This window comes from Tupaia chinensis, unplaced genomic scaffold (assembly GCF_000334495.1).
Source record: "Tupaia chinensis unplaced genomic scaffold, TupChi_1.0 Scaffold144165_1, whole genome shotgun sequence".
NCBI classification, from domain to species: Eukaryota; Metazoa; Chordata; class Mammalia; order Scandentia; family Tupaiidae; genus Tupaia; species Tupaia belangeri.
Window position 1 is genome coordinate 313,552 of NW_006204021.1, and position 21,145 is coordinate 334,696.

Genomic DNA, 21,145 nt, shown 5'->3' on the forward strand with positions numbered 1-21,145 from the left:
TTTAAAGAGGTTTTGCCTTGGGGCACATGTGCTCACTGGAGAGAGAGAGAAATAGAGACAGTGAGAGGGAAAGTGAGAAATCATCGCCCAGGAGAGATGGCCATGCCACAATCCAGTCTCTTTGTGGCATATTAGGCACGTATGCACATGTGCCCGGTGTGATTTTCAAGCTACCAGGTCTGGGGCTTGAATTGCAGGTGGCCATGTTGGAGTCCAGTGATGTAACTCCTACACCATCTACTGGCCCCTGGTCTAAACTCTTGAAGGCTGAAGTGGGGGAAAAAATTGGAAGCCATGATGATATTAAATTGGATCAAATATATTTCTCTGCTGGCCAATTGGGGTCATTGTTAGTCAACAAAGTGGCATAATTCTTAGTTCATAGTGCCTTTCAAATAAATATTAATAATAAAGTAAAGTATTAATGAATTGATTAATGTATTTTAACATATGTAGTTTTTTAGTGAGGATAGAAAGGAAATGTCTGTTGATGATATTTTTGTTGAAAGATTTATTTTTTTTATTTAGAGATTTTTGTTATAGGGCATGTATGCTTGCTGGAGATAGAGACAGAGAAAGAGAAAGGAGACACCCTCCCCACCCCCACGAGGGATGGCCACACTGCAATTCCTTCTCCATTTTCCTCTTGGGAGAGGGATGGCCACACTGCAATCCCTTCTCCATTTTCCTCTTGGGATTTTGGACACACATGCACATTGGCCCAGTGTGAGTTTCAAGTCACCGTGTCTAGGACTCAAACCATGGTCAGTGTGTAGGAGTCCAGCATCTTAACCACTACGCTACCTGCTGGCCCTGAAAAATAATTTTAATGGAAAATAAATGTACATAAGTAGGTAATCTTTTTAGAGTGAGTTTATATGAGTCGTCTTATATCCTGGAGACAAGTAGTTCTCTTTGAACACCTTATGAAGTTACATTGAAAATGGTGAGAAGATCATTTAATTACATGTTTTATTTTATATAGCAAAGATGCCAAGTAATAAGTAATTAGTATGTACAGTTACTGTGTATAACTGCTGTAAATAAGTAATCTCTATAATTAACTTAGAATTTTGGTTCACAAATTTCAATGCTGGTTTGTGACATAGTTCTTAACCAATATTGAATGAAATAAGACAATAAAGATGTCATAATACATTTAAAAAATAAAGTTGAATTTCTTCCATTTAAAGGGCTACTCTTAGTGCTGGATGTATCTTCTTTATGTTTTTGGAATGTTAAAATATACTTTCATTTTATGACATGATAGTTTTAAAGATGATAAGTTGAGTTTTTTGCTTGTTTGCCTTAATATTCGTATGTGGGTCAATAAAAATAGTCAAATTCTTGTCAGTAACTTAGTTTTTTTATTGGTCTGTTGAATCTCTAGAGCTGGAGACCACTACTTTAGTTGAATGATTCAAATCAGAACCATTTAGTAAGTTTAATGGTGTTATCGATAAGAAGACTTCAGTTCTTATTTTGTGTGTAACCTCAGAGATAGGAAGAGGATAGTGGGAAGGCAATATATTTTATATAAACATTTATTTTATAAAACACAACTTATTTTTGTGTGTGTTTTGTTTAATTATTTTGACCTTGTAATAAGGTTTTGAAATAAGTTTCACTTTCTATTTATAATAAACTTACTTCTCCCTAAGCTTGACTTCTCTGAGTTTCCTGTGCTGTTGAAGGCAGAGTTCAGAAAACTTCAAATACTAAAATGATGGAGTGTGTCTGTATAAGATTTATTTGACGAATTTAAATTTGGGAGCCTTACTTAGCTAAGTAAATTTCTGAATAAAGTAGAAATTGTACCTGTATGGATTTCCTGTTGATGACTGTCATGTTTTTTTCTTTTTTTTCCCCAGTGAACCAACCTGAAGCACATTTAGTCACAGGTAGATCAGAAACTGATGAAGTCTCTGAGCTAAGCACTGCTCATGAAATCGTCATAAACCAAGACTTCTATGTGGAAAAGAATATTTTATCTCCAAACAGGTACAGACTTCCAGTTTTCTATTTTACTATTCTTCACTAGGTAGATAGCAAAAATCACTTGATCATGTAAGCATTTTATTAACTTCAGTATTTAAGTATGTCTTAAAAGGTACCAACAAATAAAAGGAAGAGTAATTGGAGTAATAATTAGTTTTAAAGGCCAAAGCATGCCATTATATTTAAACAGGGAATAAACCAATGCAGTTATTGTCGAAATGTTAATTTTGGGATCCCAGTAAATAAAGAAACATAGAGTGAGTTAGTTCCGTGCAGTTAACTTTTAACTGTTTAAAGATAAAACAAGTATAAATGAACAGATTACTTTTTAAAAATTGTATTCCCCACTCGTCTTGGTATAAAAAATTTCAGAGACTATTACTGCTTTGTAATCTGCTTAATAAAAATTTTGTGAATCAGGTTCAGAACCTCATTGATGAATAATGCTTCTCTAAAATTAGGCTTTAATTCAGTTCCTCTTAATTACATTGATATCACAATACATAAATAAGAGTCATTCAGTAAGTATAAATTAAATTATTCTGATGGTTTATTAGTAGTTAAATGAGTAAATTTGCCAGAATTTATATTTTACAGTATTCCTTAAACACTTTTTTCCACCTTAAACACTTTGATAATTTCGTCACTTTAGGGATTCTGGGTCTAAAGGAAAAAGATCATCTAGTTCAAATATTTTAATCTATAGAGATGGAAACTAAGTCACACATCTAGGCTAGATCCACAACTATAGTTAAAATTAGTGTCTCAACCCTTAGTTCATGGTAGAGCTTCTCTGGAACCAGGAGATGCACTTATGAAAGGGTTTGGCCAATGCTTTTTCATCTGAGACTAACCGGTTCTTTCAGCCCTTCTCAAGTCTAAGCATAGCTCCTCCTGGCCTGCCAATTTAATGGAATTCTGTTATTTTTAAATGCTGTTTGGGAGATTATATTCCTCTATCAATTCCCTCGGTAAAGAGCAATTTACTCATTTAACTTTCTCACAGTTTGGAAGGCAGCTTCGTGGAGACAATGTACAATGCTTTTTGGGACCATCTGAAAGAGCAGTTATTGACAACTCCTCCGGATTTCACCTGTGTTCTTGAGCTTCTAAAAGAAGTTAAGGAGGCGAGTAATCAACCTTTCATTGTGGATGTGAAGTTCTTGGGTATCCCAGGCCCTTAGATTGCTGATGGTTACTAATATGCTAAGTAGAATACTTTCTGAACATGGTCCACTACTTAGTATGGAATAATTTCCATTTTATTTGTATGAAGTGAAGCTTCACAGTTGGGATATTGTTGTAACAACATAATTTGTCATTCAATTAAACAAATTTTCACTAAACTCTTACTATGTTTTATGTGTTTCAGAAGCACAGAGATGAGTAAGAGAGCCTTTGCTGTAAGAAACATACTTTTGAATCAAAAGGCCATGTAAAGTGACCTTTAAAAATTTCTTTGCTTCTTAATTACCTGCCCTTTGAAGTAAAACAATCTAAAAATGTCCTTATTCTTTATTAAGAAAGCATTATCACCTTGTTGTTGGTGTTTTATATTTCTTACATTATTTTAGTGTCACTTTTTTTTTTCCTGAGAGATTTTTGCTATAGGGGTGTGTGCCATTACCAGAGAGACAGAAAGCAAGAAATTCCCTCCCAGGGAGGGTGACCACACCTCAATCCCTTCTCCTCCATTCTCCTCTCGGGATCCTGGGCATGCATGCACATGCACCTGGAATGAGTTTTAAGTCACCAGATCTGGGACTGAACCATAGTCGATTACATGGGAGTCCAGTGACGTAACCATTACATGATCTGCTGGTACCATCACTCTTGTATTTTAGATAGTATATCTTATGCTGCCTAGGAAACAATAATGACTATTACTATAACTGATCCCAGTGAAGCTTTGAATTGTAGTTGTTCCTTAAACAGAGGGTAATGATACTTTGTAAAAAAAATTAGAGACCAGTTTCCTGACTTCGGGAAGATAAAGTATGGGATGCCTTTGGCCTATGAGGGGTTATTTAATGGAGACCATTCAGGATTCTAAACAGAATGTGGTTTCTGATTTCCTTTTTTTGGGCAGATCTTACTATCACTGTTATTACCACGCCAGAACCGTCTAAGAAATGAGATTGAAAAAGTTCTGGACATGGATTTCCTCAAGCAAGAAGCTAAGCATGGGGCCCTGGATGTCCCTTACCTGTCTAACTACATCCTCCGTTTGATGAACCTGCTCTGTGCACCAATTCGAGATGAAGCAGTGCAAAAACTAGACTGCATAACAGATCCAGTGCAGTTACTGAGGTGAGAATGTAGGTGCATTATCCCTGAAGTCTGCCAAAGACATCATACCAGAAAACTTTGAGCCAGATAATGTGAATATAACCTCTGTCCTGTCTAGCTCTCTGTACTAAATACTTGACTAACACTTTATTTCTCCTCCCTGGACTATTAGGCCTTTATTTTCTAAGAACATTTTCTTAGGGTTCCTTTAATGGTCTTTAGATCATTTGGGCCCCCTTTATGACAGGATATTGTTAAGACATTAGAGTACAGTAATTCTTTTTCTACAGATTGCAACAGCCTTTTCTCAGATGTTCTCCCATTCATCCCAACTCAAACCCTGTGAGGAGACCAGAATGAGAATTTACTCCTCTTTTATAGCTAGAAGAATCAAAACCCTGAAAAATACAATGAATACCCAGTGAGTTAAAAATTCAGTCACTCACATTCCATTTACCCACAGGTAGTTGTTAGCACCTTAAGGATTTTCATTCCACTGACTCTTTTTCCAAGGTGACAAAATGACTAAAGTGGAAAGAGATCTAGAATTGGTAGTTGGAAAGTCAGAAGATGTATCCTTAGTTCCACCACCACTTCAGTGTGGCCTTGGGCCACCGGTCAGTGTGTGTTTGCTTGTAAATTGAAGCAGGACTTCTTTTATTCTTTTTTTCTAATTTATTTTATACATTCAGTCACTGTACATTACTTGGCAGGATTGTTTTTTTTAGAGTTTATTTCCTAAGAGAAAGACAGATAGGCATTCTTGACAGGGTCTTTATTCTATGATCCTCTCGCTAGCTCTGTGGCCAACCAAGACCACAGGCATATCCACAGGTTGAATACACCCAGTGTGTTCAGGAAGACCAGGGATGGCAATCTGCAGCCTTTTCATATGGCCTTCAGCATAACAAAACAGCACCCCTACTGTCTGTGCCACTGCAACTGGTCCAGCCTATTGTTTTTAAAGGCCGCTACTAACTCTAAAATACTGTGATTGGTTTTGACTCCTTGTTTGGATTCTATTTCTTCACACTTGATTTCCTTTCATAGTGTAAATATTCTATTTTTCCCTATGACAGGGGCATCTTCCATGTTCTGGGCTTGATGAAAATGGACATGGCAAACTATACTATCCAGAGCCTTCGACCATATCTGCAGGAACAATCTGTCCAGTATGAACGAGCTAAATTCCAGGAACTCCTTGACAATCAGCCTAGTATGTTTAAAATTTAAGGGCAGAAGAGGGGAGATTTTATGTTATGTCTGCTTCCTCACAATCATAGAACATGTTTTCTATTGTTGAGTAGAAAATTTCTTCTTGAGTAAAGGAAAGGGAGAAGGAGCATTTCTCTAGGACAGACACAGACCTACCTACAAAAGCACTTTTTTATTGACCAAGGGTATATATTTTTTTAAAAAAAATATGATTTTTTTCTCACACTTAATCACTGTGAATCATTACAGCATACCAAATGCATTTTCTCATCCTGAATACACTGTATATTGGTTCAATCAAAGATACTACCACACAATTATCATCAACAGATAAGAGTATATCTTAAAGCCTTAGTTTTCAAGTTTTGAGATTGAAGAGATATATTTCCTTCTTTGTCCTTTGTCACAGATCTCCTTGATTACACCAAAAAATGGCTAACCAAGGCAGTCAGAGACCTCACCAAACCATATCCGAGTTCTCTTGACTCTCCCAGCACTTCTTCCAGCTTGGGCTGTTTATCCACAAATTATGAAGTTGACAATTCAGAACTCCCTACTCCCACAGTGGTACTATACCAGGGATATCTGAACCTCCTTCTCTGGGATAATGAAAGTGAAGAATTCCCTGAGGTAGGAATGTGTATTGGGGTACTGCATTGTTATTTTCTTTTTGATACATCCATTAGAACCCTCTTGTCTGACAACCTGTTTTTTCCCTTCCTTATCAGACTCTACTGATGGACAGAGTCAGGCTCCAGGATATAGAAGCCCAGTTGCAGCAGTTAACCATTGTGGCATCAGTCTTGCTAGTGGCCAGAAGTATTTCTGGTAAAGTTTTATTCAGCTTACCTGAATTTTTGGAGAAACTGAAATGCATAACCAAGGCCCTGATGAAGGACTTTAACTCCAAGTAAGATTTATAGATATTTCTAAGAGTGGAAAATAATGTGTGATACTTGAGACATAGGCAGGCAACACATTACTGTTTATACTTCATCACAAACCACGCAAAGGCCATTGGGAACCATCTCTAAAGATTGTTGATGTTCTTGGCTCACCACAGTAGCACACATACAGAACCACTGCTTGGAAGTCACATTGGAGGCTTGGGTATAGTTCCCAGGTACTGAACAGAACAGGTGCAGTTGTATATGCCTGTAATCCTAGATAATTGGGAGGCTGGAGCAGAAACATCACAACAGAGCAAGACCCTGTTAAAAATAGCTTTGTCTTGGTGACCAGTAGATGGTGTAAGGTTAGTCAGTGGATTCCTGTGTAGTAGACTGTAGTTCGGTCTTGGACCCAGTGGCTTAAAACTCATGCTGGGTGCACGTACATGTGTGCCCAAAATCCCAAGAAGAGACTGGAGAAGAAGGGATTGCAGTGTGGTCACTGCCCCCCTGAGGGGGGGGGGTGGTTTCTCATTTTCTATTTCTGCATCTTTCTCTGTCCAGTGAGCACAAGTGCCCTATCTCAAAAAAAAAAAAAAAAAAGATCTCTTTCTCAAAAAAAACTTTGTCCCCATCTCTTACTTCCCTCTTCTTTCTCTCTCAGAAAGGAAGGAAAAAAAAGATTGTTGGTTTTCATCGTAAGTCATTTTGAGGGTTGTGACAGAGAAAAACACAACTTATTTCCAAAGAGGAGAATGTGGAGATTACTTTGCTACAAATACTCATTATTGTTCTTGCTAAAAATAAGCCATTATGTATACTTGATTGAGTGCCAGTGCATTTGTGCTATCTATATCCAGAAGTTGATCTGTTGGTTAGTATCATTTACTTCCTACAGAAATGTTAAATCAAAGTAAAAAGAGGAATTAAAAGTCCAGGTCTCTTAGTACATTTGCAATATAATTGGTGAAGTAGGAATAGCAATGACCAAAAATATCCAAGAAAAATGTGAAACAATATTTAAATGAAGTTTATGGAACCTAAGAATACTGAGTAGATCTTAAGGATATAACTAAACCCCTGTCTAACTTACCTATTTTCTTTGAAGTATCATACTGTACTATATGTATTGATTAGTTGATACTTTGATGGTAATTCTTGTCTATTAGTCGTAGAGGACTGGATTTCCCCCTTGAGTGGACATGGCTTCTGGTGGGGTTTGCCACTGTGCCAGAGCCACTCTGATTTCTGTCCTTCATTATCTAGGCCTCAGGAGGTTATGCTGAATGTGAGTGAACAGGTATATCAGAAAATCCATCAAAGCCTCAAGAACATGCGTCTCACTCCTCTGAGCAGAGAAAATATAGCATCTCTTAAAGCCCAACTCCGGAATATCGCCAAGAAAGACAATTGCATTCGTACCATTTTTGGTAAGAATCCCCATGGTAGTGGTGAGGAAGAGTGGCAAGAATTTGGGGAATGGGCAGGTAGCCCCTACCCCAGAAGTGAGTTTTTGAATCATTTAAAAATGAAAAAGTATGATAATTATGAAGTCTTTCAGATTTAGTTTCCTCATCTCCTTCAGTTTGAAGGGTGAATGTATGGGTTTGAAGTGGATCTGAAGTGAGTATGTAACTCACAGGTGTGGGATACAGTACCACTAGCCCTACTAAATCATCCCTGACTATTCTGTAATTGTAGCCTAAGAATTATTATTGGAAACCTTTTTTCTGTCCCATGCTTTAGGCTCCCATATGGGCCTCTATTTCCCTCCATTAAAATGGATGCTGAGTTAAGCTGTACATGTTACATACTGGAATGGAAGCAGTGAACTTGGCCAGCTTGCTTTTTTTGCTCTTTTTTTTTTGAGAGATATTTTTGCTCTAGGGCACGTGTACTCTCCCGAGAGACAGAGAGACAGAAAGTGAGAAATCACCCTCCAGGGGGATGGCCACACTGCAATCCCTTCTCCTCCATTCTCATCTTGGGATTTTGAGAATGCAAGCACATGTGCCCAGTGTGAGTTTCAAGTCACCGAGTCCAGGACATGAACCACAGTTGGCCACATGGAAGTCCAGTAACATAACCATTATGCCATCTGCTGGTCCCATCCAGCTTGCTTTTAACTTTAGCATCTGGTTGTATGGACTTGAACTTGGTGCACTGGCTGTAGCATGTGTCCCTAGAATTTTAAATACAGTATATAGGATCTCACTTAGAACAACGTAAAGTCATCTTATGAACAGTTAGACATTAGCTTACATCTTTTGATCTTGCATTGTCTTTTGGAGCTTGATGGCATTCCCTCTAAAACAAAAGAAAACAAATCTCATTTGATTTACTTGAATGAGTAATTAGGTCAGTGAATAACTTAAAACTTAGGTGATCAGAGAGTGCAAGGGCAATAAGAATTTCTTCTGAAACCTCTTTGTTACCCTTTTCTTTTCTTTTTTTTTTTTTTTCCGTACAGATCAGCGAATCCGTTTGTTTCTCAAGTGCTCTTTGATTCACGGCATGCAGGAGGCTCTGCTACACTTCCCTGGAGGCCTTCTTCGCATCGAAGGGGAGTTGGCAGAACTTGGCTGGAAATTTGTCAGCCTGATGCGTCATAATCAGCGGGTGTTCAGCCCATATTACACTGAGATCCTAAAACATATCATCCCACCAGCTCAGGCACAAGAAACGAAAGTAAAGCCTATTTGACAGTGCTAGACCCCAATCATGGCAACAGGAACCCAGGAGAGAGGGCTCAGTTTGCTCCTGGATTGACATCACATCACCTGTGGCCAATGCAGCAGCTAGCCCTCTGCTTCACAACAGCCAGGACACAAGGCTGTAGGGGTCAAACATGTTAAAACTAACCAGCCTAACCCTCTTCCTAATAAACTTCTGAGCTTCAACCAACTCAGTTCCTTCTGTGCTACAGCTGAAGTGAGGTTCTGCACCCTTATCCCCTAACTAGCTGAGAAGCCAAAGAGTCCTCAGTTTTCTATTCACTGGCTGATCATTTAAAGAATGATCACTCTGAAAACTTGCTTTATCTTGTTAAACAAGTGGCTATATTTAATACCCTAAAAGTTTTTTTTTTAAGCTATGTTTTACTTCTCCTTTAGAATTCCGTTTAAAAGGATGTACTTTCACTAATGTCCCCACTATGTCCAAACAAAGATTTTTATTTTAAGAGAGATTTTTGCTATAGGGTACATGTGCTCATCAGAGAGAGACAGAGAGAAAGTGAGAAATCACCCCCAAGGGGGGATGCACATGCCGAAATTCATTCTCCTCCATTCTCCTCTCGAGATCTTGGGCACACTCACATGTGCACCTGGTGTGAGTTTTAAGCCACCAGGTTTGGGACTTGTACCACAGTCGACTATGTGGGAGTCCAGCGATGTAACCATTATGCAATCTGCTGCTCCCCAAAGGTGTTGTTTTCCTTAAAGAATTATTTATTTAATTTTATTTATCATTATTATTATTATTTTAACCAGAAAGAGAGAAAGAGTGAGAAAGCAAACTGCCAGGTCTGGGACTCAAACCATGGCTGGCCATATGGGATTCCAGCATCCCAACCACCACACCATGTGCTGCCCCCCCCCAAAAAAAAAGATTTAAGAAAAGTACGTAGGCATCTTCACAGTTGTGAGGTTACTGAAACTGTGTTCATGATTCTCCATGTCAGTCAGCAAATGAAAGGAGATCTACAGTGTCGTACACTGTTACTCAGCACAGTGTGTATCATGAGGCTATTCAGAATGGCTCTAACCAATTTTAGAATCATTTTATTGATAAGCAAGTACTGAAAATAAACAAAAGAATCTCAATATATCTTAACTTTTGTAAACCCTGTTTTATGGATAACTTTTCAGTTTTCCCAAAAGGTTGATATATTTCAATATCTTGAATACTACATCAGTATAAATTTTGTGTCGGTAGTAATAACCTAACCAACCATCATTATGTTTTGGTACTAAGAGATATACCTTCAAATAAAGTTATTGAAATGTAAAAAAAAAATTAATAAAAAAAAGCCTTAATTTTGGAAGCCAGAGTATTTTAGTGACAAATGTGCTTTGAAAGGATCCCTGCGGAAATGACAGAGTAGATGGTACAGACATTGAGTTAAAATGAAACTTTGCTTTGTACTTTATCTTAGCATATCCGATTTGTCAAGAATTTTGATTGAGTTGATTCATCTGTACTTCTACATGGAAGAAGCAGGAGTTTTGATCCTAATTAAGAAATGATATCTCCATTCAATCCTTGCTCATCCTTTAGGAAAGGAGGGACAGATAGAGCAGACATGTGGTTAAAGTAACACAGTGAAGAGTCAGTTTCTCTCCCACTCCTGTGTCTCATTTCCCTTACATAGAAGAAACTATTAGCAGATTTTGTTGTATATTCTCAGAGATAATCTGTGTATATACAAGTATATATTGTAATAATAGCTAATACGTGTATATGTTCCAGACATTCTTTTGAGATCTCCATATATATTATTTCACTTATTCCTCAACAGTTAATTTCTAATCTACTTTTCCTATTGTAGAGATGTGTGGTTCTAGAAACTCCAAATGGGAGTAGGAACTTGTGTTTTATATTTTTGTTTATTTTCTCTGGCTAAGTGAGTACAGGAAAATCATTTCACTTTACTGGAATTTTTTTCCTTCATCTATTGTGTAGAAATTGTGTATTGGACTAAATCACAGATTTTGAACTAAACGGTGATTATTGTTTAATTTTATATAGTCATTTTGCAAAACAAATGAAGTCTTTTCAGAAGGCTATGCATAACATTAATAGATCACAGCCTAGGCAGTTTGAACTGAAGTAAAACTGGAAGGAGTTTTGAGAACTACTTGAAAATCATTGGATTAAATGATCTCTAAAGGTTCTTGTATTATTTTCTTATGACTGTTGTCACAAATTATCTCAGGCTTTGTGGCTTAAAATGAAATGAGTTTAGTTCTGGAGAAATCTAAAATCAGTTTTAGTGTGTCAAAATCAAGGTGTCAAAGGCCACTCTCATTCTGTAAGCTCTAGGGGAGAATCTATTGCCTTGTCTTTTCTAGCTTCTTCATCTGCATTTTTTATTCTTCCATTTTACTATCATCCAAACTTCAGTCATCACATTGCCTCTTTCTGTGTGAAATCTCCTTCTCTTTCCTTTTTTCCTTTTTCTTTTTTCTTTTTTTTAAAGAATTATTTTAGGGTCAGCAGTTGACGTGGTGGTTAAGAGTGCAGGACTCCCACATGGTCAACCACAGTTTGAGGCCTGGACCTGGTAGCTTGCTTTCTCATTCCCCCCACCTCTCTTTTTCTCACTCTGTCCCTCTCTGGTCAAATTAAAATAAGTAAATAACCTTTCTTGTCAAATTTGAGAGAGAGAAAAAGAAAGAGAAAGCGAAAACAAACTGCCAGACCTGGGACTTGAACTGTGGTCAGTCATGTATGGAAGTTCACCCTTAACCACCATACCACCTGCTGGCCCTTCTCTTTCCTTTGTAATGAGAACACTTCATTATTACATTTGGGGTCCACCAGGATAATCTTTCAACTGAAGATCCTTAATCACATCTGCAAAGTCCCTTTTACCATATAAGATAACATTGGAGGCTCCAAGGACTAGGACATGGAAATCTTTGAAGATCATTATTTAGCTTACCAGTCTGCCCTTTGACTGCCCCAAATTCATATATATCCAACATGGAAAATGTATTCACCTCATTCCAATATCTCCCACAGTCTCACATAAAATTCCCTGTTGTTTTGTTTTTGTTTTTGTTTGTTTTTTAGAGAGAGATTTTTTATATAGGTCACATGTGCTGGCCGGAGAGACAGAGAGAAACTGAGAAATCACCTTCTCTGCCCCAGGGAGGATGGCCATACCACAATCCCTTCTCATCCATTGTCCTCTTGGGATTATGGGCACACATGCATGTGTGCTTGGTGTGAATTTCAAGCCACTGGGTCCGGTACTTGAACCACAGTCATCCACAGAAATCTAGTGCCATAACCCACTGGCCCCCAAATTCCTTCTTTCAAAACATGCAATTCAGAGGGCCTGCAAGTGGTGTGGTGATCAAGACACTGGACTCTCACATGGCCGAACGCAATTCAAATTCAGGACCTGGCAGCTTGCTTTCTCACTTTCCCTCTCTATCTCTCTGTGATGCATGTGTGTGTCCTATACAGAATTTAAAAAAAAATAATAAAATTAAATTAAAAACATGCAGTTGAGTGGTTTTAAGTATGTTCACTAAATTACACAATCATCATCACACTTAATAACATTTCGATCATTCTAAAAAGAAATCCTGCACCTGTTAGCAGTCAGGCCCAATTCCCCCCGCCCTCATTTTTGGCAGCTACTAATCTACATTACCAGAGGCTCCTCTGTGAGTCATGTTCCTTGTGGCCTCACAGTAGTTTTTGTCAGGGTGTGAGAGGAAATGGAAGGGAGCAGAACAAAGCACTGTGACTGACCACCATCTATCTTGTGCTGGAGTGGTGGCTGCCCCACCAAGACAAGGACCTTGGCAGAAGGGTAGTAGTTAAAAGTTTTTCTTTAAGGAGAACTTTAAAGAAGTGTGAGAAGACTCACTTCATATGCGGCTACAGCTCAAGACTTCAAATCCTAGGACCAGAGAAAGGAAATAGAGCCCTAATGATTGGAATCTATGTATTGCCAATTTGAGGCTTAAACATGGATTTGGAATATTTCACTTCAATTTCCCAACTAGTCCAGTCCTTGTTGGCCTGGACTTCTGGGCCTTCAGGTCCAAGTGATGGGCCATCTTAAATGCCTGCTCCAAAGTCAGGATAGTCTAAGTCATATACTGGAAGGAAACATCACAAGCAAAAGGATCTGGGATTTAGGAGTTGTTTCTTTTTCTTAAGCCTTTCTTGTCACCACACGCCCATGCAGACTACAGGCACAGGCATACTCTGGACAAGAGAGATTACACTGACAGTGGGAGTTCTGGTTACATACATGATCTGTAATGAAATTATTTCATTTAATATTCAAAATAACTCCATAAAATGGGTTGTACTTTATCCCCCTTTTTACAGATGAGGAATGATACACAAAGGAAGGTTAAGTTATGATATGAGAAATATATGACAATCTGGACTTTCCAATAGATATCTGGACTACTATCAGCATAGCCTCCAGCTTCACCAAACAGAGTAATAGATACACCTTCTTTCTTTTTTCATTTTTTTAAAAAAGATTTGCTATAGGGCATGTACGCTCATCAGAGAGACAGAGAAAGAGACACAAAAAGTGAGAAATCACCCCCCAGGGGGGATGGCCACACTACAATCCCTTCTCCATTCTCCTCTTTGGATTTTGGGCATGCACACTCACACACCCAATGTAATTTTTTTTTTTAGAGGTTTTTGCTATAGGGCGTGTGCGCTTGCCAGACAGATAGAGACAGAGAGACAGAAAGCCAGAAATCGCCCCCCAGGGGGGATGGCCATGCTGCAATCCTTTCTCCTCCATTCTCCTCCCGGGATCTTGGGCATGCACACACATGCGCCCAGCGTGAGTTTTAAGCCACCAGGTCCCAGAAGCGAACCACGGTCGACTATGTGGGAGTCCAGCAACACAGCCATTACGCTAACTGCTGGTCCCCCCAATGCGAGTTTTAGGCCACCGGGACTGGGACTTGAACTATTATGCCATCTGCTGGTCCCAGATACACCTTATTTCTAATAATGAGGACCCAGATTTTTCTCTCTGACCGATTAAGGTACATCACCTTGAACACTTGATTAGGCTTCTCTGGATTGTAGCTAAATTGTATGCAAAAGCCCTGGACTTGGAGTGGATCTTCAAGTTCTCTTTGGCCTTTTTACATCACCTTTATGTTTGTCTTGTCTCTTCTTTTGGTAATGATAACAATGTGCAGATACTTGAGAACATCAGGTGTGGATCTTTTCTAAAGTAATTCTTACTTGTTAAACAGATGTGATGACAGCTTCTGGTTAAAGTGGGTTTCCAAGACATGGATCTGTTTTATTCCTCAGAAGAAATGGAAATGCACGCATGCACACACACACACACAAACACACATCCATACTTTCTAATGAGAGTGTCATGTATAATGAGAGGACCTGGGTACATGAAATGTGTGACAACTAGGTCCTCCCATCAGGAGAGTCAACTATTTGGACCATTAGCACACACCACCTTCATGCCCAGCAGGAAACCACTTATCTCGCTTGTTCTTCTTCGTGACTATATTTCTGTAAGGGAAGCATAAACTGAATATCTTAGTTTGGTAACAAAAACTTTAGTTTCAGTGAGTGCAGAGTCAGCATGTACACAGGGTCATTGCTAACTAAAAGGTCTGCAAGGGCCCTAGGATATGGAGTGAACTCCAAACAGAAAAAGCAATGGTGAGCCAGCAGGTAACATGGTGATTAAGGTGTTGGACTCCCACATTGTCGACCATGGTTTGAGTCCCAGACCCAGTGGCTTGAAAAACATGCCAGGCGTGTGTGTGTGTGTGTGTGTGTGTGTGTGTGTGTGTGTGTGTGTATACGTTAAAAACCGTGAGAAACAAAGGGTGCAGTATGGCTATCACCCTTGGGAATGATTTCTCACTTTTTCTCTCTCTGTCTCTTTCTGTCTCTCTTTGGCAAGCACACGCACCCTATGGCAAAAACTTTAAAAATACAAAAAGGCACCGAGGTGAAGTTTTGTTAGGATAGAGGCCCTGGGGGTAAGGAACGCACAAGTATAGAGCTATGTCTATATGTCCAAGAGTCAGTCTCTGTATTCTTCACATAAAATTTCTTACCAGTATACTGGGGAAAATTTTCACCCCCAGTTCATGGCAACAGAGTCAATAGAGCAATGATATTGACCATACGGATACATTCTAAAGGGGCCCATGTTGTATTATGGCTTTGTCAGATCCCTGGAGCTCCCTCTATATCACAGATGCATAACAGGGTATAAACATTTTAAATTTTACATGAATGATATGAGTCTTTTCTATTCAAATGGACTCTGCCAAGGGAAACTTAGAAATATGAAAATTTGACATGAAAATCTACAATACGTGAGAATGATTTTTTTTTCACCACCTCTCCCACCTAAAGACAATAGTATATTCTCTGTCTTAGCCTTTCCATTTTGAAAATTTATCTTATCTTTTAATATATTATTTCAAGTTTTGCAATGCAATTTCTGTAATTATTGTTTCTGAGAAGTTTTTCAGGACTTGATTTGGCATTTCTGTTGCTTTTACTGACAATTTTAGATTGATATTTTCTTATCTTTCTACAAAGTGATTTTTCTTTTCTTTTCTTTTCTTTTTTCCTTTTCAGTTTTTCAAAGGATATGTGCACTCTCTGGAATGAAATAGTAAGGGAAAGTGAGAAAGCACTCCCCTTGGGACATGATTACATTACATTCCCCTCTTTATTTCTCCCTTCTTTGGGGCACTTGCACACACACCTGGTGTGTTTCTTAAGCTGAGACTCTAACTGTGCAGTTGGCCTTGTGGAATCCAGCTGCCTTAACTACCATTCTACCATCTGACCCTACAGGTTAATTCTGTGTCAGGATATTAACCTTATGTCTGAAATATATGTGCCAATTTTTCTTCCTAATTTTTCATATGATTTTTACCTTTTTGCGAGGTAAGTATTTAAAAAATTAATAGGTTATGCTGGCTCCATGACACAGTGGTAATGTATTGCTCAAGAGAATCTGGGTCCCACATGGCAACCATGATTTGAATCCATGGTCAGATCAGCCTGAAAAATATACCCGGTATGTGTCAGAGCCCAATATCAAATGGACTGGAAGACTGGAAGAAGGGGATAATGATGTGACCAGATCCTATGGAGGGTACTCCTGTCTCTCTCTCTTTCATGCATATGCACATGCTCTATAATGAATAAAGAAGAAAATTTTAAATTTAACTTAATAGATGGTTGTTATTAAGAAAATAAACAGTGTTTAAAGAGTTAATTAATGTTTGGAGGTCTTAGAACTCAATTCTCTGGATTCATGTGTTAGGGAGCAATCCCAGTGGTGGAGACTCCAGGAGCCATTGAAGAACAGCTTGAGCTCTCAGGTCAGTGCTTAAGTACTTGCTCCTCATTTTCCTAATATTGTGCAAGTAACTGGCAAGTCACTAGCTCTAACTTTTCCCTTCCTTATAGGTAGGACAGTGATAATACCTATTGGGAAACGTATGATAAGGATTAAAAGAGATCAAATAACAACGCTCATCCACAGAAGGGCAAAAAGATTTCTATGTATCCCTTAGGTATTCCCCAAATCTAAACTTGGGCTTGTCCCTGCATACTAAAGCTTCCCAGGAACCAGCCACATAGTGATTATTGCTGAGTAAGGAATTGATTATGACTTCTTTTTTTCTTTTTCTTTTTGGTTTTCAATTATCAGAGGTGCATGTCCTTGCCAGAGAGAAAGGAGGAGAAACAGTGAGAGAGCACCCTTCAATGGAGTGCAGTGATGTCACAATTCTTTTTCCTTCATTCTTTCATCCTGTCAGGATTCTAGCCATGCCCACACACAAGCCTAGCATGTTCTTCAAGCTGCCAGGACCAGGACTCTTATCGTGTTTGACTATGTATGATCCAGCTCCCAACACACAGCAATGCTTAAACACTGTGGTGGTGGACGGTCCTGATAATTTGTGTTTTTTATATTTTTAGACTACAGAAAATATTTTGCAATCTTAATAAAAATCACATTTGTGCCATCTTTGCTCTGATCCCAAGCCTATGATAGCCACTATCCCTCTTAGCAGAGTGTGTTACTTTACCGTGATTGATATTCATCTGCGACACCACAGAGAAGAAAAAAAAAATTTTCGGTGAGGTTTTTGCTATAGGGTGCGTGCACTCACAAGAAAGACAGAGACAGAGAGACAGAAAGTGAGAAATCATCCCCCAGGGGGGATATTGGCCACACTGCAATCCCTTCTTCATTCTCCTCTCAGAATCTTGGGCATCATGCATGCACATGCGCTCGGCATGAGTTTACAGTCGCGCGGCATGAGTTTAAGCCAATGGGTCTGGGACTCGAACTGTGGTCGACTACATGGGAGTCCAGCAACATAGCCATTATGCCAACTGCTGGTCCCCAGAGGAAAAAAAATTTGAATAAGGAGATTTTGTTTTATACTCTTTAAACATTTGCTCCCCCCAAGGAATTTATTAAATTTATTTCATTTTCCCAGATTGTTTTTCATTGAAGAAATCAGAAATTGGAGGTCACTTACCACTTATGTATAGAAAGCTATAGTGTGTGTGTGTGTGTGTGTGAGAGAGAGAGAGAGAGGTCATATTAATATGTGTATGTATATACATATATACATACATTATATATATAGCAAGACATACATTCTTTTGATATACAGCAACACATTCCTACAATATTTTTGTGATGAAGTTTCCCAAGCAGGAATATACCACAGCGTTACCAAAACTGTATATAAGTTTCTTTGATAATTTGAAAGAGGCTGGGCCATGGAGATTGTGATCTCGATGTTGGTCAGGATAACATAGCAAGACTCTAAAAAAGAACCAGAAGTGGTATCACAAGCCTGGGTCTCAACTAGTCAGGAACCTGAGGCAGGAGGATCACAATATGGTGGGCACCTGTGTTTAGAGGGAGAAAATGTGCAGCAGACACGGAGACTAGTAACCTGCAGGTCCTTCAGAGTTCCCTGTGACTGAGGCTGCAAGTACCTGGGTCCTAGTTTTCCTGACTGTAGATGTCCTGCTCTGGGAGAGTGGCTCAGGTAAAAGCATTTCTCAGCTCCCTCAGCGTTAGACTAGTAGTAAACTCAGAGGGTAGTAATAACAGGAAATTAAGTTTCCTCTGGCTCCCAGGGCATTCCTCACTATGCCCTTCAGGAAGAGCCTTTTTTTTTTTTTTTTTAATTTGCCACAGGATGCATGCACTCATCTAGGGCACAGAAAAAAAGAAAGAGGAACTAAGAAAGCATCCCCCAAGGAGGGTTGGCCATACTGCAATTTCTTCTCTATTCTCTTCTCAGGAACTTGGGCACACAAGTCCGGTATGTTTTTCAAGCCACCACATCCAGGACATGAACCTTATAGTCAGCCATGTGGCATCCAGCTGCCTTAACCACCAAGCCACTAGCTAGCCCAGGAATGAACTTCTTTCGATGACTTCATGTTACTCCTGCAATCTTGATAAGATGGTTTGGAGCCTGCTCTTGTCATGCTTGGCAGCTCCTCTCCATTTTCCCCAACCCTTAGTACTAGGTCCCACAGATTCTCCTCACAAATACACTGTGAAAACAGTGATGACAGGTCACTGCCCACATACCACACCATGGTGGTGTCAGTGCCAGGCCTTGGTCTCGGGACTCCATATGCATGAGAGGTGCTGACACTTTTTCCTAAAACAATCTACAGGACACCCAGCAGACTCACCCTTTAGGTAGGGGTGGGGATGGCAAGGACCCAGGTTGATTGTTTCTCACTATCCTGAGGACAAGAGCCAAATGAACCCTGAAATACATAGTTCCATGTGAAAAACCTTCCCTCCTATGTCCGTGGTCATGGCGGAGGTCGAATTCTCCTCCTGCTAGAGGGGAAAGGCCTAAAACATGTGATCATCTTCTGAGAAGTAGAGAACTCTTAGCATACAATTCCATCCAAATTTCTGTACTAAGAAACTTAGTCAAACTCTAGCATGGTTTCCAACACTTTAAGGCTGTGTCTCTTGGATGGCATTTTAAATTTCTCTTAAAATCCCCACCTGAGAAATCTTATTCTTGTCATGAGCATTTACTGTGTTCTAGCCAAAATCTGATGATAGGTAGATAGTCACTGACCAACTCCTGGCTGAGTGAAGACTGTACTCACCCGTTTTGTTTCCATCCAGTCTCCCTCCCACTCTGGGATGAGCCCTGTGCCTGGCAGGCCAAGGAGACACAAAGAAAGGAGGATTAAAAGGAAGAAAGACCTAGCTGGATCTGGGTGATGTCTGCAGTGCCAGAAAGGGAGTGGCACCACTAGCAGCTGCCACCAGGGTCTCAAGAGGTGTGAAGCCCAAGGGCAGCCAACCACAGCAGTGGCAGCTACCAGCACCTGGTGCTTGGGCTATTAGTCAAAAGAATGCGATCTCATGTGGAGAAGCAAGGCCAGCACGAGGAAAGACTGGCGTATGAGCACAGGGCCCCAATGAGTGCCACCGTCCTTTGTCACAGAGCCAAGGGCTGCAGCCCGTGTCTGATCCTACTCTTGGCCAGGCCCCTCAGCCCTCAAAGAGAGTCCTGCGGGAGCACAGATTGCACCTTGTCTAAGACAGTGCCTCCACTGAGCTTCCCTACAGACCCTCAGGTGCAGAAGATGAACAACTTTTCATTTAATATGCTATGTTGCCTCTTCTGTTTTCCACCTTGTCCAGGAAAAATTGCTTCAAAATTAGCTTTTTTACTGCCTGATCCAAATGATGTGTGACGAAAGTGGAAGCTGCAGGACTTTACGTCTATCAGAAAGAGCAAACTGAAAGTACTCTCCTGGAGAAAGAGATGCTATTGAGTGTTTCATGAGTAGAACTAATAAAGGCAACAGAATTCCCTGTATGTTTGTATGTTACTCACCTAATGCCAAATACACTTTGCTCTTTGGAGCATGGAACGCTGGAAATGTTGATCTTTGTCAGATGAGCAGCCTTTACATCAGACTGGTATTGTGGATTAATTGTAATATATTCTCATATGATTGCTCTGGTTATGGTGCAAGTTCTGGGAAACCAATAGAGAAGAACCTCTATCTAGACACTGAAGCTGCTTCACTTGCTCTTAGGATAAGATATGGCATTCTCCCTGAAAATATGATGGTATATGGTCAAAGTATAGAGACAGTAAGAGACAGTAGCATTTGTGGACCTTGCTGCTTGCTATCAGATTTCTTCTGTTATTCTTCATTTTTTTTTTTTGACCTGGAGAATGTGAGTTACTTTTTCTGGTATCAAGACATACTGCTTTGATTCATTCCCAAATATTGACAAAAATCTCTGAGATAAACTCTCCAGTATTAATAATTCATGGAACTGAAGATGAAGTCATTGACTTTTCACATGGCCTCACATTGTTTGAGCAATGCCAAAAACCAGTGCAACTTCTGTAGGTTGAAGGAGCAGGTCACAATGATGTGGAACTTTATGGACAATTCCTTCAGAGGTTGAAACAGTTTGTGTCACAGGAATTGGAAAATTTGTAAAACACTCTGGAAATTTGCATATTAGAATTCTTTTTGGGAGAGTTTTTTTTTTTTCTTTTAGGGCATGTGTGCTCACTAGAAAGAGAGAGAGACAAAAAGCAAGAAATCATCCCCAGGGGGGATGACCGCACTGTGATCCCTTCTCCTCCATTCTCCTCTCGGGATCTTGGGCACACACGCACATGCACCCACCAGGTCCATGACTCAAACCACGGTCGACTCTATGGGAGTCCAGTGACACAACCATTACGCCAACTGCTGGTCCCTTCCTTGCATATTAGATTTCTTTTTTTGATAAACTGTACTCTTTGGTAAATAAAATAAAACCTAGAGGTTTTGTTTATAAATCATGTCAGTTGCCTTCATATATGTACAGGTAATGATTTGTTAACAGACTTAATGAAGGGTTTAATTATCATAACCTAGAAACTGGAAATAACAGTATCATGCAGTTAGGCCTGAAACTCCTCTTTTTTTTATTTATTATTATTATTTTTTTT

At 39.5% G+C, this 21,145-nt stretch overlaps 1 protein-coding gene and 1 pseudogene across 1 annotated transcript in view; both read left to right on the plus strand.

The window, feature by feature from the left end:
* The window catches only part of TCP11X2 (t-complex 11 family, X-linked 2), an 11,366-nt gene extending 2,076 nt beyond the window's left edge, over positions 1–9,290 (plus strand). The window contains exons 3-10 of the mRNA XM_006166066.1: positions 1,872–2,001; positions 3,005–3,125; positions 4,088–4,308; positions 5,367–5,503; positions 5,912–6,132; positions 6,231–6,412; positions 7,659–7,822; positions 8,863–9,290. Coding sequence (XP_006166128.1) covers positions 1,872–2,001; positions 3,005–3,125; positions 4,088–4,308; positions 5,367–5,503; positions 5,912–6,132; positions 6,231–6,412; positions 7,659–7,822; positions 8,863–9,095 — 1,409 coding nt within the window. The 3' untranslated portion in view covers positions 9,096–9,290. The remainder of the gene's footprint in view (positions 1–1,871; positions 2,002–3,004; positions 3,126–4,087; positions 4,309–5,366; positions 5,504–5,911; positions 6,133–6,230; positions 6,413–7,658; positions 7,823–8,862) is intronic.
* A 10,479-nt stretch (positions 9,291–19,769) lies between these two features.
* LOC102487956 (alpha/beta hydrolase domain-containing protein 17B pseudogene) lies at positions 19,770–20,645 on the plus strand (annotated as a pseudogene).
* Positions 20,646–21,145: the final 500 nt, after the last annotated feature.